This window comes from Bradysia coprophila, unplaced genomic scaffold (assembly GCF_014529535.1).
Source record: "Bradysia coprophila strain Holo2 unplaced genomic scaffold, BU_Bcop_v1 contig_553, whole genome shotgun sequence".
NCBI lineage: Eukaryota > Metazoa > Arthropoda > Insecta > Diptera > Sciaridae > Bradysia > Bradysia coprophila.
Window position 1 is genome coordinate 1 of NW_023503798.1, and position 17,069 is coordinate 17,069.

Here is a 17,069-nt window from a genome sequence, read left to right on the forward strand (position 1 = left end):
TCAAATTTAAACAAGAAAATGTGTCGACGAGAATTTTACCGATGAGATTTTACAACGAAAATTTAACAAAAAAAATTGCGTTACAAGTGGCACATGATTATTGTCGTATGAGGGGTTTCATCAGCATCTGCCACCTGTGACGCAATTTTTTTTGTTAAATTTTCGTTGTAAAATCTCATCGGTAAAATTCTCGTTCGACACATTTTCTTGTTTAAATTTGATTACATTGAGTCGCAGAATGCGTCACCAAAACTTATATCAAATGTTTTGGAAGTTTAATTTTTCCTAGACTAGCGTCACCTTTTCCTCTTTTGAGGTTTTTGTGGATTTGTATTTGACCAATATTTTATTTATTTCTGTATCTGAATCACACGATCAATTAGTAATGGATCAAAACATCGATCAAAGTATTAATGTGAAACAGTAACCGTAAGCTTCCGCACTCAAACTTTAAATAATTTAATACAACCGACCTCTGCAGTCGATTCCAAGTAATTGCGACTCTTAAAAAATGTCAAATGAAAAACAGTACACTTTTTAACAGTGTCTCTCACTGTCATCCCATTTGTTTTGGTTGTGTAAATATTTGGTAAACATCAACATTACCATGGCACGATTCGGCAACTTGAATCCTTACGATTTACAAACGTCTCATCAATGACTACATTCTGAAAAACCGGGAGACACAAAGGTTCTTCAGCGTGACACATCCAAAGATCGTACAGATTACGATGTAATTCGTGACAATCATCGATTTCTATGGGACGATGAAGACGACGAAACAGATTCGTGGGAAAAGCAATTGGCCAAACGCTATTACGATAAACTGTTCAAAGAGTACTGCATTTGTGATTGAGTCGATACAAGGATAACAAGGTGCGTGACGATATGGTCAATGCGTTGGCATATTTAACTTAGTTCGTTCTGATTCAATGTTTTTAGGTTGCTATGCGATGGCGTGTGGAGAAGGAAGTGGTTACGGGGAAAGGACAATTCATTTGTGGAAATCGAACGTGTTCGGACAATTCAGGACTTAGAAGCTGGGAAGTAAATTTTGCCTATGCCGAACATGGGACACGGAAGAATGCTCTCATCAAACTGCGTAAGTTGATCCACACGGTCATTTACATTCCATTTCAAATAAACGTCAATGCTATTTCGAGGTCTGTGTCCGGATTGCTCAAAGAAACTCAACTACCACTCCAACAAACGCGAAGTGAAAAAACTGAAAAAGAGAAACGAAAAAGCGGACGACGATCAAAATCTGCATCCGAAGGAAATCAATCGCCAGGTTGTTCGACTTCTGCAGCCTCAAGTAAAACGGTAACGGACGAAGAAATAGTCGAATCGAACGAGGAGGTTGATGTTCACAAGAATGATGCACTGGAAAAGAACGTCGAGTCCATAGAGAAACATTGTTGGACCAAGACAACGGATGCGGAGGAAAAGAGTCGCGAAGAAGAATTCGACGAATACTTGGAGGATTTATTGTTGTAAGCAAATTCATTCGGTTTGTTGAATTAAATCTTTATTTTATTCGGAAAAAAGGTTTTTGATGAATTTGTCTATTTGAATCTACAAAAGTAGCGGAACTCACTTCTGGCAAAAATTTAAAATTTTCTCCGCCTGTTCAATACCTGACAAGAACGCCCCGTGTGCCGTCGAAAAATACTGTTGATGACACGCTTCTCCGGCAAACAGTATTAATGGGATGCGGCAATCCATTCCACCTCCTGCCTTTGATTATTGACCGAATCTAAGTCAGCCGGCATTATGAGATTTTTAGCAAATTGTGTGGACAACCCCTTTACACTCAAAGAAAGATCGGCCACAGTTATTGGCTTGGATAGTAACCGACTCGACGTGCCGTTCTTATCGCAATCCGTGCTAATGTAACTATAAGCTCCTCTAACAAATGGATTCGAATACCAACGGGTGCTATAAACATAGAATGCAATACAATCACAATCGAAATCATCAACTGGTGTCATATTGTTACCAATAGTATTTGATTGGTGCGGGAATTTCGGATTTTGTAAATTGTGCTAAGAGTGCAATACAATCGTGAATTACTTGTGAATCGGTTAGCTTTTCCATTTCTATGGCACCCCGGCCACCGACCCATGCAAGTAATGTGTTGGATGGCCCCGGTTTCATGACATCAAATCCGGATATGTGTCTAGTCCAGTTGTGGTCCTGAAAAAGAGGTGAAAGCAAATTTATAGATAAATTTTCACCTGCTATCAGCTCATTTTTCGATGCGATGCGATGCGATGGTACAACTTTCTCGGCTAGCTATCTACAGCAGAATTTTTGTTTCTCTTCGAGCGAAAAATTAAAGGGTGATACAGGCGTCATGTCAGGCACTTGCTATTCGTTCATTAACAAACATTTTTATGAATAAAAGAACAATACGTGTCCAACTACTAGACTGGTGCTGTTACTCTAGATTCAGTAGATGGAAGTTGACGGTCTGAGTCTGAGGTGGATTTCATCACGACAGAGTAAAGTAAACCAGGCAGGAGCAGACGAAGAAAATACATTCAAATGAGGGACCTAAATCCCGTTATAATTGTTTACGAATTTGTTGCGGATGCGATTTTGATACGTTTTAAATCGACGGCTGTTATCGGTAAAGTGTTGTCGAGAGTGTATCTTATCGATAAACGAAAAACTAATGAATCAACCAAAACTTCAACAGAGAGGAAGATTGAAAATATAAGAATTTAGGATCCTCCTGATGAATTTCAATGTCTACAGTTTCAAGACTTACCTTGTAATTGTCATTCCTGAAAATCAGTTGAATTCCGTCCATTTCTTTCCACCAAGGATGTTCGAATTGAATAAATATCTTGTTGATTGTCTCGAATCCAATGTCTCGAATGGTTTGCACGTATGCGTGTGGTAATGCCGGTCTGAACATCGTATGTAAATTGGTCTTCAAACAGCCGAGTGAAAGGGTCACTATAACGTGATTTGCGTGATAAATAGTGTTGTCGGAACATTTCACAGAAATTCTCGGACAACTGGCGCTAGTCACAATTTCGACCACCTCTTTTTTAAAAAGAATATTTTTGCGATCAACTTGATTGCATAATGCTTCGATGGCTGCACTGAAACCATTACGAAAATTGTAATGAGCCTGACAACTTTCACCGTTGTAGGAGTAGGCACCCCAGCTTTTCGCTGATACATGGTCCAAATTAAGGCAGGAGTTGTCAATCACTTGAAAGCGTACATGCCAGTCGAATAGTTGTTGAGCGGTTACTTTGAGCGTGGCATCTTCTAGCGTATCCAAATATTTGCTAAAGTTGTCTAACAAGAACGAATACACTGACTTCGGATAATCAGTCTGGTCCTCTCGTGCATAGGTCTCACATTTGCACAGTATCTGTCCGATGAGGAAGTCAATTTTTTTCACAAAATAGTCGTCGATCGCTTCACCGTCATCTCTTAAATACGCGCCAAGACCTTCCTCTGACTGCTCGGTGGACAGTAAGTCATATCTTTCGGCTATATCATGAAGATGGTTAAATTTTCCTGAAACGTTCGAACCAAACATCAATTTTCGAAGAAATTCGTTTAAACAGCTGAGTCTAACCATGAAGCCACGAGGCGCCCGCATCCACGAAATCCGTTTTGGTCGACTGAATACACTCATCATCACTTTCCGTTGATTTGCGATTTTCATTTGAATCAGTCGATTTGACATTACGTCTCATGTTCAGTGTGTTCACGCGTCCGCCGGCTTTCGCCTGTCCTTCCAAAATGAGGAAACGTTGGCCAGTTGACTGTAGTTTCGTTGCCGCTCCTAGACCGGCCAGTCCAGCTCCGATGATTAGAACATCGACATAATTGCCAGTGCCGTCCTTAGCACTGCGACCATTGGGATTTTTTATTTTCATGTCGTTTGAATTGGCTCTAAAAGGAAATTGGAATTTTGTTCAGTAATTTGGAAAAATGCGGATGGAGATGCGAAAAAAATTTAAAATTTAAAGGGAAGGCTAACATCTGCAAAGAAAAAGGAAACGTTTTCCGACGAAATTTGAAATTTAAGATAACAAAGTGCAAGTTATACAATTAAAGAATTGTGTGTCGCTATGAGAAATATGCTCATCATTATCATTGACGCTTTTTATATTTTCACTCTAAATTTTTACAATAATTTTTATGAGTGTCAATATTTGAATTGAATTAAGCGACTGTTTATGTTCACAGTATAAACGAACAAATCACGGGATGTGATGTCGTTAAAAATTTGATATACTTTTTAATTAACTTTGTTTGTTCTTTAGTCTGATAAGTTTAAGATCACCTATAAAAGCACCTTGCAACGACGATAAGAGGTCATAATTAAAAGGAAGCTTTCACGGTGTAGTTCGACTTTTGTTCCGGTTTTAGTCGCTAATACATTGAAGTGAAAATGATAATTCAAAATTTGATTTTCGTTTTCACTTTTTATCTTACTATGGAGAGTGCCCGTAAGTTTAAAATGGTTCAGGGTGATTAGAAACTCCTTGATTTACACATTTTTTTTTTAAGAAAGCTCAACCGTAGCTGACACCGGCGTCGCTGGTGGTGACTTAAATGTCACCGATGCTGATATAAGCGTTTCCGGAACGAAGCATTGTGCTGACCGTCCTCCGCAAAGTGACTGGACGTACTTGGGCAATGTTGGAATGAAACATTTTTTCCTTTTTGATAACAACACTTTGGTATGAAATTAAGATTACAATTTACAAGTTACCAGATCGATGGCGTGCTTACATTTTACATCCGTCGAACACTATATTGAACTTGAACTGACATTGTAACCATTTCCGATCAGGTGTCATGGCAAGATGCTGTCGCTATTTGCAGTGGTAAGGGAATGTACCTTGTCAAAATTAATGACAAAGCCGAAATGGATTTCGTAAATCTACAAGTTGTGACGAACAAAATTGGTTAGCGCCGCATGCACCAAGCCATTCAGCAACTTCTTCTAATTTTTCTTTTCTCTCGTCTATATCGCTTCCTTAGGTCCAGTTTGGTTCGGAGCCAGAGATTTGGGCGGTCGAGGTTCGTACAAATGGACACCCATAACTGCTGCTAGTTCCTATTCAATCGGCACCTTTGTAAATTTCTCTGATTTCCTGGAAAACGGCCCTTTAGCTTTGCAGATGAACTTACGCGTTTCGAATAATCTGTTTCCGGCACCATCATACTTGAAAACAGCCAAACCATTTTGCCAGTCAGCAACGACAACTTATTAATAAAATTAATTGAGTGTTGAGCTGGTCACTGCAACTTGAATTGTTCGTCGGTACAACTTTTCGTTTGAGAAATTTCTAAATTACTTTCCTTGTTATCTATCGGATGAATAAATTACAGTTGGCATTAGTAAAAGTAATCTGGACGTTTTGAAGAAAACACCGAAAAACGATAGAAAATATTACATATGATTGACTTTTTCGGATCTGCCTGCGCCTACATTACGCTTGGGAAATTCAATCACAAATCGGATTAGAAGCACGTCTCACCACGTCAGTGTCACCCAAGCTCAAAATGTCCCTGAAGTCAGAGTGAGTGAAATGTAAAATTGGAAATTGCTATAAATGTGTATTATACACAACTTGCTACGGTGGAACTAGGTAAAATATCACCAAGATAAACTACAAAGCATAGAGGTAGGCAACCTATAGTAAATTAAAAAATCATTTGTCATTTCTTATTGATGAACTTTAACCTGACATTCACTGCTACACGGTGGGGTTGAACAAAACTTAAATAGAGTCGCGACACCACCTCTGATTTTTTTCATATTCTTATTGAGGGACTCGAGTAATATAAGGAATCACATTCAGTTCGCGGATCCATCCAGCCGTTTCGGAGAACCGGCACTCATGGCCGTGCGGGACCGACGAGTCAATTTGAATACAGATTGTTATCGCAACGGATAGAGGGACTAATTCTAAGCTAATTCGTGTTGAAATGGCTTTCCTCGACAACTTGATCACGTAGCTACAGCCAGCTAAAGTCGAAAATTCGACATCTTTGAATGGTGATATGTCCAAGACGAAGACAGTTTGAAAGACAAAAATGTTAAACAATTGAAGTAACAGACTCAAAATCATTCGTATGAAAGTTATTTTCAGCAATAAATCCGACAATTGTAGATTGCAATTAGACCGATTCACGAGTCACTTTTTTGAAACGGATTCGACCGGCAAACGTCTTCAAAAATCAGAATTGTTGGACTAATGACAATTCCGTTGAGAAGGTGTTTTTCAAAATTGTTCCGAGAGATATTCAAAAAAGAAATGGCGATTTCGGGCTATTTTGACAATTTTCGAAAACCAGTCTCAGATTCAAACGACGAGAATTTTTACCGATGAGATTTACAACGAAAATTTAACAAAAAAAATGCGTCACAAGTGGCAGATGATTATTGTCGTATGAGGGGTTTCCTCAGCAAATCTGCCACCTGTGACGCAATTTTGTTTGTTAAATTTTCGTTGTAAAATCTCATCGGTAAATATCTCGTTCGACACATTTTCTTGTTTAAATTTAATTACGTTGAGTCGCAGAATGCGTCACAAAACTTATATCAAATGTTTTGGAAGTTTAATTTTTCCTAGACTAGCGTCACCTTTTCCTCTTTTGAGGTTTTTGTGGGATTTGTATTTGACCAAAATGGAACGGGGCGCTATAAAAATAATATTTATTTATTTCTGTATCTGAATCACACCGATCAATTAGTAATGGATCAAAACATCGATCAAAGTATTAATGTGAAACAGTAACCGTAAGCTTCCGCACTCAAACTTTAAATAATTTAATACAACCGACCTCCTGCAGTCGATTCCAAGTAATTGCGACTCTTAAAAAAATGTCAAATGAAAAACAGTACACTTTTTAACAGGTGTCTCTCACTGTCATCCCCATTTGTTTTGGTTGTGTAAATATTTGGTAAACATGGCACGATTCGGCAACTTGAATCCTTACGATTTGCACAAACGTCTCATCAATGACTACATTCTGAAGAAACCGGGAGACACAAAGGTTCTGCAGGCGTGACACATCCAAAGATCGTACAGATTACGATGTAATTCGTGACAATCATCGATTTCTATGGGACGATGAAGACGACGAAACAGATTCGTGGGAAAAGGCAATTGGCCAAACGCTATTACGATAAATTGTTCAAAGAGTACTGGCATTTGTGATTTGAGTCGATACAAGGATAACAAGGTGCGTGACGATATGGTCAATGCGTTGGCATATTTAACTTAGTTCGTTCTGATTCAATGTTTTTAGGTTGCTATGCGATGGCGTGTGGAGAAGGAAGTGGTTACGGGGAAAGGACAATTCATTTGTGGAAATCGAACGTGTTCGGACAATTCAGGACTTTGAAGCTGGGAAGTAAATTTTGCCTATGCCGAACATGGGACACGGAAGAATGCTCTCATCAAACTGCGTAAGTTGATCCACACGGTCATAAATATTCCATTTCAAATAAACCGTCCAATGCTATTTCGAGGTCTGTGTCCGGATTGCTCAAAAGAAACTCAACTACCACTCCAACAAACGCGAAGTGAAAAAACTGAAAAAAGAGAAACGAAAAAGCGGACAACGATCAAAATCTGCATCCGAAGGAAATCAATCGCCAGGTTGTTCGACTTCTGCAGCATCAAGTAAAACGGCAACGGACGACGAAATACTCGAATCGACTGAGGAGGTTGATGTTCACAAGAATGATGCATTGGAGAAGAACGTCGAGTCCATGGAAAAACACTGGTTGGACCAAGACAACGGATGCGGAGGAAAAGAGTCGCGAAGAAGAATTTGACGAATACTTGGAGGATTTGTTGTTGTAAGCAAAGCAAGCAAAGCCATTCGGTTTGCTTGAATTAAATCTTTATTTTATTCGGAAAAAAGGTTTTTGATGAATTTGTCTATTTGAATCTACAAAAGTAGCGGAACTCACTTCTGGCAAAAATTTAAAATTTTCTCCGCCTGTTCAATACCTGACAAGAACGCCCCGTGTGCCGTCGAAAAATACTGTTGATGACACGCTTCTCCGGCAAACAGTATTAATGGGATGCCGGCAATCCATTACCACCTCCTGCCTTTGATTATTGACCGGAATCTAAGTCAGCCGGCATTATGAGATTTTTAGCAAATTGTGTGGACAACCCCTTTACACTCAAAGAAAGATCGGCCACAGTTATTGGCTTGGATAGTAACCGACTCGACGTGCCGTTCTTATCGCAATCCGTGCTAATGTAACTATAAGCTCCTCTAACAAATGGATTCGAATACCAACGGGTGCTATACAACATAGAATGCAATACAATCACAATCGAAATCATCAACTGGTGTCACATTGTTACCAATAGTATTTGATTGGTGCGGGAATTTCGGATTTTGTAAATTGTGGCTAAGAGTGCAATACAATCGTGAATTACTTGTGAATCGGTTAGCTTTTTCCATTTCTATGGCACCAACCCCCGGCCACCGACCCATGCAAGTAATGTGTTGGATGGCCCCGGTTTCATGACATCAAATCCGGATATGTGTCTAGTCCAGTTGTGGTCCTGAAAAGAGGTGAAAGCAAATTTATAGATAAATTTTCACGCTGCTATCAGCTCATTTTTCGATGCGATGCGATGCGATGGTACAACTTTCTCGGCTAGCTATCTACAGCAGAATTTTTGTTTCTCTTCGAGCGAAAAATTAAAGGGTGATACAGGCGTCATGTCAGGCACTTGCTATTCGTTCATTAACAAACATTTTTATGAATAAAAGAACAATACGTGTCCAACTACTAGACTGGTGCTGTTACTCTAGATTCAGTAGATGGAAGTTGGACGGTCTGAGTCTGAGGTGGATTTCATCACGACAGAGTAAAGTAAACCAGGCAGGAGCAGACGAAGAAAATACATTCAAATGAGGGACCTAAATCCCGTTATATAATTGTTTACGAATTTGTTGCGGATGCGATTTTGATACGTTTTAAATCGACGGCTGTTATCGGTAAAGTGTTGTCGAGAGTGTATCTTATCGATAAACGAAAAAACTAATGAATCAACCAAAACTTTCAACAGAGAGGAAGATTTGAAAATATATAAGAATTTAGGATCCTCCTGATGAATTTCAATGTCTACAGTTTCAAGACTTACCTTGTAATTGTCATTCCTGAAAATCAGTTGAATTCCGTCCATTTCTTTCCACCAAGGATGTTCGAATTGAATAAATATCTTGTTGATTGTCTCGAAATCCAATGTCTCGAATGGTTTGCACGTATGCGTGTGGTAATGGCCGGTCTGAACATCGTATGTAAATTGGTCTTCAAACAGCCGAGTGAAAGGGTCACTATAACGTGATTTGCGTGATAAATAGTGTTGTCGGAACATTTCACAGAAATTCTCGACAACTGGCGGCTAGTCACAATTTCGACCACCTCTTTTTTAAAAAAGAATATTTTTGGCGATCAACTTGATTGCATAATGCTTCGATGGCTGCACTGAAACCATTACGAAATTGTAATGAGCCTGACAACTTTCACCGTTGTAGGAGTAGGCACCCCAGCTTTTCGCTGATACATGGTCCAAATTAAGGCAGGAGTTGTCAATCACTTGAAAGCGTACATGCCAGTCGAATAGTTGTTGAGCGGTTACTTTGAGCGTGGCATCTTCTAGGCGTATCCAAATTATTTGCTAAAGTTGTCTAACAAGAACGAATACACTGACTTCGGATAATCAGTCTGGTCCTCTCGTGCATAGGTCTCACATTTGCACAGTATCTGTCCGATGAGGAAGTCAATTTTTTTCACAAAATAGTCGTCGATCGCTTCACCCGTCATCTCTTAAATACGCGCCAAGACCTTCCTCTGACTGCTCGGTGGACAGTAAGTCATATCTTTCGGCTATATCATGAAGATGGTTAAATTTTCCTGAAACTTTCGAACCAAACATCAATTTTCGAAGAAATTCGTTTAAACAGCTGAGTCTAACCATGAAGCCACGAGGCGCCCGCATCCACGAAATCCGTTTTGGTCGACTGAATACACTCATCATCACTTTCCGTTGATTTGCGATTTCATTTGAATCAGTCGATTTGACATTACGTCTCATGTTCAGTGTGTTCACGCGTCCGCCGGCTTTCGCGCTGTCCTTCCCAAAATGAGGAAACGTTGCCCAGTTGACTGTAGTTTCGTTGCCGCTCCTAGACCGGCCAGTCCAGCTCCGATGATTAGAACATCGACATAATTGCCAGTGCCGTCCTTAGCAACTGCGACCATTGGGATTTTTTATTTTCATGTCGTTTGAATTGGCTCTAAAAGGAAATTGGAAATTTGTTCAGTAATTTGGAAAAATGCGGATGGAGATGCGAAAAAAATTTAAAATTTAAAGGGAAGGCTAACATCTGCAAAGAAAAAAGGAAACGTTTTCCGACGAAATTTGAAATTTAAGGATAACAAAGTGCAAGTTATACAATTAAAGAATTGTGTGTCGCTTAATGAGAAATATGCTCATCATTATCATTGACGCTTTTTATATTTTCACTCTAAATTTTTACAATAATTTTTATGGAGTGTCAATATTTGAATTGAATTAAGCGACTGTTTATGTTCACAGTATAAACGAACAAATCACGGGATGTGATGTCGTTAAAAATTTGATATACTTTTTAATTAACTTTGTTTGTTCTTTAGTCTGATAAGTTTAAGATCACCTATAAAAGCACCTTGCAACGACGATAAGAGGTCATAATTTAAAAGGAAGCTTTCACGGTGTAGTTCGACTTTTGTTCCGGTTTTTAGTCGCTAATACATTGAAGTGAAAATGATAATTCAAAATTTGATTTTCGTTTTCACTTTTATCTTACTATGGAGAGTGCCCGTAAGTTTAAAATGGTTCAGGGTGATTAGAAACTCCTTGATTTACACATTTTTTTTTCTAAGAAAGCTCAACCGTAGGCTGACACCGGCGTCGCTGGTGGTGACTTAAATGTCACCGATGCTGATATAAGCGTTTCCGGAACGAAGCATTGTGCTGACCGTCCTCCGCAAAGTGACTGGACGTACTTGGCAATGTTGAATGAAACATTTTTTCCTTTTTGATAACAACACTTTGGTATGAAATTAAGATTACAATTTTACAAGTTACCAGATCGATGGCGTGCTTACATTTTACATCCGTCGAACACTATATTGAACTTGAACTGACATTGTAACCATTCCGATCAGGTGTCATGGCAAGATGCTGTCGCTATTTGCAGTGGTAAGGAATGTACCTTGTCAAAATTAATGACAAAGCCGAAATGGATTTCGTAAATCTACAAGTTGTGACGAAACAAAATTGGTTAGCGCCGCATGCACCAAGCCATTCAGCAACTTCTTCTAATTTTTCTTTTCTCTCGTCTATATCGCTTCCTTAGGTCCAGTTTGGTTCGGAGCCAGAGATTTGGGCGGTCGAGGTTCGTACAAATGGACACCCATAACTGCTGCTAGTTCCTATTCAATCGGCACCTTTGTAAATTTCTCTGATTTCCTGGAAAACGGCCCTTTAGCTTTGCAGATGAACTTACGCGTTTCGAATAATCTGTTTCCGGCACCATCATACTTGAAAACAGCCAAACCATTTTGCCAGTCCAGCAACGACAACTTTATTAATAAATTAATTGAGTGTTGAGCTGGTCACTGCAACTTGAATTGTTCGTCGGTACAACTTTTCGTTTGAGAAATTTCTAAATTACTTTCCTTGTTATCTATCGATGAATAAATTACAGTTGGCATTAGTAAAAGTAATCTGGACGTTTTGAAGAAAACACCGAAAAACGATAGAAAATATTACATAATGATTGACTTTTTCGGATCTGCCTGCGCCTACATTACGCTTGGGAAATTCAATCACAAATCGGATTAGAAGCACGTCTCACCACGTCAGTGTCACCCCAAGCTCAAAATGTCCCTGAAGTCAGAGTGAGTGAAATGTAAAATTGGAAATTGCTATAAATGTGTATTATACACAACTTGCTACGGTGGAACTAGGTAAAATATCACCAAGATAAACTACAAAGCATAGAGGTAGGCAACCTATAGTAAATTAAAAAATCATTTGTCATTTCTTATTGATGAACTTTAACCTGACATTCACTGCTACACGGTGGGGTTGAACAAAACTTAAATAGAGTCGCGACACCACACTCTGATTTTTTTCATATTCTTATTGAGGGACTCGGAGTAATATAAGGAATCACATTCAGTTCGCGGATCCATCCAGCCGTTTCGGGAGAACCGGCACTCATGGCCGTGCGGGACCGACGAGTCAATTTGAATACAGATTGTTATCGCAACGGATAGAGGGACTAATTCTAAGCTAATTCGTGTTGAAATGGCTTTCCTCGACAACTTGATCACGTAGCTACAGCCAGCTAAAGTCGAAAATTCGACATCTTTGAATGGTGGATATGTCCAAGACGAAGACAGTTTGAAAGACAAAAATGTTAAACAATTGAAGTAACAGACTCAAAATCATTCGTATGAAAGTTATTTTCAGCAATAAATCCGACAATTGTAGATTGCAATTAGACCCGATTCACGAGTCACTTTTTTGAAACGGAATTTGACCGGCAAACGTCTTCAAAAATCAGAATTGTTGGACTAATGACAATTCCGTTGAGAAGGTGTTTTTCAAAATTGTTCCGAGAGATATTCAAAAAAGAAATGGCGATTTCGGGCTATTTTGACAATTTTCGAACCAGTCTCAGATTCAAACGACGAGAATTTTTACCGATGAGATTTTACAACGAAAATTTAACAAAAAAATGCGTCACAAGTGGCAGATGATTATTGTCGTATGAGGGGTTTCCTCAGCATCTGCCACCTGTGACGCAATTTTTGTTTGTTAAATTTCGTTGTAAAATCTCATCGGTAAAATTCTCGTTCGACACATTTTCTTGTTTAAATTTAATTACGTTGAGTCGCAGAATGCGTCACCAAAAACTTATATCAAATGTTTTGGAAGTTTAATTTTTCCTAAGACTAAGCGTCACCTTTTCCTCTTTTGAGGTTTTTTGGTGGGATTTGTATTTGACCAAAATGGAACGGGCGCTATAAAAATAATATTTATTTATTTCTGTATCTGAATCACACGATCAATTAGTAATGGATCAAAACATCGATCAAAGTATTAATGTGAAACAGTAACCGTAAGCTTCCCGCACTCAAACTTTAAATAATTTAATACAACCGACCTCTGCAGTCGATTCCAAGTAATTGCGACTCTTAAAAAAATGTCAAATGAAAAACAGTACACTTTTTAACAGTGTCTCTCACTGTCATCCCCATTTGTTTTTGGTTGTGTAAATATTTGGTAAACATGGCACGATTCGGCAACTTGAATCCTTACGATTTGCACAAACGTCTCATCAATGACTACATTCTGAAGAAAACCGGGAGACACAAAGGTTCTGGCAGCGTGACACATCCAAAGATCGTACAGATTACGATGTAATTCGTGACAATCATCGATTTCTATGGGACGATGAAGACGACGAAACAGATTCGTGGGAAAAGCAATTGGCCAAACGCTATTACGATAAATTGTTCAAAGAGTACTGGCATTTGTGATTTGAGTCGATACAAGGATAACAAGGTGCGTGACGATATGGTCAATGCGTTGGCATATTTAACTTAGTTCGTTCTGATTCAATGTTTTTAGGTTGCTATGCGATGGCGTGTGGAGAAGGAAGTGGTTACGGGGAAAGGACAATTCATTTGTGGAAATCGAACGTGTTCGGACAATTCAGGACTTTGAAGCTGGGAAGTAAATTTTGCCTATGCCGAACATGGGACACGGAAGAATGCTCTCATCAAACTGCGTAAGTTGATCCACACGGTCATAAATATTCCATTTCAAATAAACCGTCAATGCTATTTCGAGTCTGTGTCCGGATTGCTCAAAGAAACTCAACTACCACTCCAACAAACGCGAAGTGAAAAAACTGAAAAAAGAGAAACGAAAAAGCGGACAACGATCAAAATCTGCCATCCGAAGGAAATCAATCGCCAGGTTGTTCGACTTCTGCAAGCATCAAGTAAAACGGCAACGGACGACGAAATACTCGAATCGACTGAGGAGGTTGATGTTCACAAGAATGATGCATTGGAGAAGAACGTCGAGTCCATGGAAAAACACTGTTGGAACCAAGACAACGGATGCGGAGGAAAAGAGTCGCGAAGAAGAATTTGACGAATACTTGGAGGATTTGTTGTTGTAAGCAAAGCAAGCAAAGCCATTCGGTTTGCTGAATTAAATCTTTATTTTATTCGGAAAAAAAGGTTTTTGATGAATTGTCTATTTGAATCTACAAAAGTAGCGGAACTCACTTCTGGCAAAAATTTAAAATTTCTCCGCCTGTTCAATACCTGACAAGAACGCCCCGTGTGCCGTCGAAAAATACTGTTGATGACACGCTTCTCCGGCAAACAGTATTAATGGGATGCGGCAATCCATTACCACCTCCTGCCTTTGATTATTGACCGAATCTAAGTCAGCCGGCATTATGAGATTTTTAGCAAATTGTGTGGACAACCCCTTTACACTCAAAGAAAGATCGGCCACAGTTATTGGCTTGGATAGTAACCGACTCGACGTGCCGTTCTTATCGCAATCCGTGCTAATGTAACTATAAGCTCCTCTAACAAATGGATTCGAATACCAACGGGTGCTATAAACATAGAATGCAATACAATCACAATCGAAATCATCAACTGGTGTCACATTGTTACCAATAGTATTTGATTGGTGCGGGAATTTCGGATTTTGTAAATTGTGCTAAGAGTGCAATACAATCGTGAATTACTTGTGAATCGGTTAGCTTTTCCATTTCTATGGCACCCCGGCCACCGACCCATGCAAGTAATGTGTTGGATGGCCCCGGTTTCATGACATCAAATCCGGATATGTGTCTAGTCCAGTTGTGGTCCTGAAAAAGAGGTGAAAGCAAATTTATAGATAAATTTTCACCTGCTATCAGCTCATTTTTCGATGCGATGCGATGCGATGGTACAACTTTCTCGGCTAGCTATCTACAGCAGAATTTTGTTTCTCTTCGAGCGAAAAATTAAAGGGTGATACAGGCGTCATGTCAGGCACTTGCTATTCGTTCATTAACAAACATTTTTATGAATAAAAGAACAATACGTGTCCAACTACTAGACTGGTGCTGTTACTCTAGATTCAGTAGATGGAAGTTGACGGTCTGAGTCTGAGGTGGATTTCATCACGACAGAGTAAAGTAAACCAGGCAGGAGCAGACGAAGAAAATACATTCAAATGAGGGACCTAAATCCCGTTATAATTGTTTACGAATTTGTTGCGGATGCGATTTTGATACGTTTTAAATCGACGGCTGTTATCGGTAAAGTGTTGTCGAGAGTGTATCTTATCGATAAACGAAAAACTAATGAATCAACCAAAACTTCAACAGAGAGGAAGATTGAAAATATAAGAATTTAGGATCCTCCTGATGAATTTCAATGTCTACAGTTTCAAGACTTACCTTGTAATTGTCATTCCTGAAAATCAGTTGAATTCCGTCCATTTCTTTCCACCAAGGATGTTCGAATTGAATAAATATCTTGTTGATTGTCTCGAATCCAATGTCTCGAATGGTTTGCACGTATGCGTGTGGTAATGCCGGTCTGAACATCGTATGTAAATTGGTCTTCAAACAGCCGAGTGAAAGGGTCACTATAACGTGATTTGCGTGATAAATAGTGTTGTCGGAACATTTCACAGAAATTCTCGGACAACTGGCGCTAGTCACAATTTCGACCACCTCTTTTTTAAAAAGAATATTTTTGCGATCAACTTGATTGCATAATGCTTCGATGGCTGCACTGAAACCATTACGAAAATTGTAATGAGCCTGACAACTTTCACCGTTGTAGGAGTAGGCACCCCAGCTTTTCGCTGATACATGGTCCAAATTAAGGCAGGAGTTGTCAATCACTTGAAAGCGTACATGCCAGTCGAATAGTTGTTGAGCGGTTACTTTGAGCGTGGCATCTTCTAGCGTATCCAAATATTTGCTAAAGTTGTCTAACAAGAACGAATACACTGACTTCGGATAATCAGTCTGGTCCTCTCGTGCATAGGTCTCACATTTGCACAGTATCTGTCCGATGAGGAAGTCAATTTTTTCACAAAATAGTCGTCGATCGCTTCACCGTCATCTCTTAAATACGCGCCAAGACCTTCCTCTGACTGCTCGGTGGACAGTAAGTCATATCTTTCGGCTATATCATGAAGATGGTTAAATTTTCCTGAAACGTTCGAACCAAACATCAATTTTCGAAGAAATTCGTTTAAACAGCTGAGTCTAACCATGAAGCCACGAGGCGCCCGCATCCACGAAATCCGTTTTGGTCGACTGAATACACTCATCATCACTTTCCGTTGATTTGCGATTTTCATTTGAATCAGTCGATTTGACATTACGTCTCATGTTCAGTGTGTTCACGCGTCCGCCGGCTTTCGCCTGTCCTTCCAAAATGAGGAAACGTTGGCCAGTTGACTGTAGTTTCGTTGCCGCTCCTAGACCGGCCAGTCCAGCTCCGATGATTAGAACATCGACATAATTGCCAGTGCCGTCCTTAGCACTGCGACCATTGGGATTTTTTATTTTCATGTCGTTTGAATTGGCTCTAAAAGGAAATTGGAATTTTGTTCAGTAATTTGGAAAAATGCGGATGGAGATGCGAAAAAAAATTAAAAATTTTTATCAGAAAGTTAATCCGTGTGGTTGTTAGTCTCAGTTATACGCAACGCATATTAATATAGAAGTGAGATTAGGCTAGTTAGAGCTACATATAGGATATCCAATACGATACAATTTAAACTCTTCACTTTGCTGCAACGAAATCATTTCTCACATCCAACAACTATACAACTTTCATTTCGGAGCGATTAAAGCGAAGTAAGCAACTCAGTGAGTCTCTATCTGTACTTACCACCTTAACAACCTTACCCAGTTCTTACTTCACTTCTGCAGTTTCTCCACAGATTTTTCTTTTGGAG

At 39.3% G+C, this 17,069-nt stretch overlaps 3 protein-coding genes and 3 pseudogenes across 3 annotated transcripts; 4 read left to right on the top strand and 2 right to left on the bottom strand.

Annotated features, from left to right (window-relative positions):
• The first annotated feature begins 567 nt into the window (after positions 1-567).
• LOC119083085 lies at positions 568-1,662 on the top strand (annotated as a pseudogene).
• Positions 1,663-1,696: 34 nt separating this feature from the next.
• Positions 1,697-3,921, bottom strand: LOC119083083 (spermine oxidase-like). Its single transcript, XM_037192704.1, has 4 exons — positions 3,602-3,921; positions 2,774-3,540; positions 2,000-2,196; positions 1,697-1,938 (listed from the first exon to the last, which is right to left on the bottom strand). Exons 1-4 carry the CDS (start codon positions 3,903-3,905, stop codon positions 1,704-1,706), a joined length of 1,503 nt encoding a protein of 500 aa, XP_037048599.1. The 5' UTR covers positions 3,906-3,921; the 3' UTR covers positions 1,697-1,703.
• A 424-nt stretch (positions 3,922-4,345) lies between these two features.
• LOC119083086 lies at positions 4,346-5,389 on the top strand. Its single transcript, XM_037192705.1, has 4 exons — positions 4,346-4,481; positions 4,543-4,715; positions 4,829-4,943; positions 5,020-5,389. Exons 1-4 carry the CDS (start codon positions 4,424-4,426, stop codon positions 5,250-5,252), a joined length of 579 nt encoding a protein of 192 aa, XP_037048600.1. The 5' UTR covers positions 4,346-4,423; the 3' UTR covers positions 5,253-5,389.
• Positions 5,390-6,912: 1,523 nt separating this feature from the next.
• Positions 6,913-7,828, top strand: LOC119083081 (annotated as a pseudogene).
• A 5,322-nt stretch (positions 7,829-13,150) lies between these two features.
• LOC119083082 lies at positions 13,151-14,265 on the top strand (annotated as a pseudogene).
• A 107-nt stretch (positions 14,266-14,372) lies between these two features.
• Positions 14,373-16,156, bottom strand: LOC119083080 (spermine oxidase-like). Its single transcript, XM_037192703.1, has 3 exons — positions 15,550-16,156; positions 14,777-14,973; positions 14,373-14,715 (listed from the first exon to the last, which is right to left on the bottom strand). Exons 1-3 carry the CDS (start codon positions 15,697-15,699, stop codon positions 14,388-14,390), a joined length of 675 nt encoding a protein of 224 aa, XP_037048598.1. The 5' UTR covers positions 15,700-16,156; the 3' UTR covers positions 14,373-14,387.
• Positions 16,157-17,069: the final 913 nt, after the last annotated feature.

What these genes read in the sequence shown, in the direction of transcription:
- LOC119083086 (XM_037192705.1), top strand. Translation starts at nt 4,424, where the DNA reads ATGATAATTCAAAATTTGATTTTCGTTTTCACTTTTTATCTTACTATG. An exon ending in TTTTTGATAACAACACTTTG is followed by an intron (nt 4,716 to 4,828) that starts GTATGAAATTAA and finishes ATTTCCGATCAG; the next exon opens with GTGTCATGGCAAGATGCTGT. An exon ending in AGTTGTGACGAACAAAATTG is followed by an intron (nt 4,944 to 5,019) that starts GTTAGCGCCGCA and finishes TCGCTTCCTTAG; the next exon opens with GTCCAGTTTGGTTCGGAGCC.
- LOC119083080 (XM_037192703.1), bottom strand. Translation starts at nt 15,699, where the DNA reads ATGTTCAGACCGGCATTACCACACGCATACGTGCAAACCATTCGAGAC. An exon ending in TCAGGAATGACAATTACAAG is followed by an intron (nt 14,974 to 15,549) that starts GTAAGTCTTGAA and finishes CCTCTTTTTCAG; the next exon opens with GACCACAACTGGACTAGACA. An exon ending in GCACCAATCAAATACTATTG is followed by an intron (nt 14,716 to 14,776) that starts GTAACAATGTGA and finishes CTATGTTTATAG; the next exon opens with CACCCGTTGGTATTCGAATC.
- LOC119083083 (XM_037192704.1), bottom strand. Translation starts at nt 3,905, where the DNA reads ATGAAAATAAAAAATCCCAATGGTCGCAGTGCTAAGGACGGCACTGGC. An exon ending in TCAGGAATGACAATTACAAG is followed by an intron (nt 2,197 to 2,773) that starts GTAAGTCTTGAA and finishes CCTCTTTTTCAG; the next exon opens with GACCACAACTGGACTAGACA. An exon ending in GCACCAATCAAATACTATTG is followed by an intron (nt 1,939 to 1,999) that starts GTAACAATATGA and finishes CTATGTTTATAG; the next exon opens with CACCCGTTGGTATTCGAATC.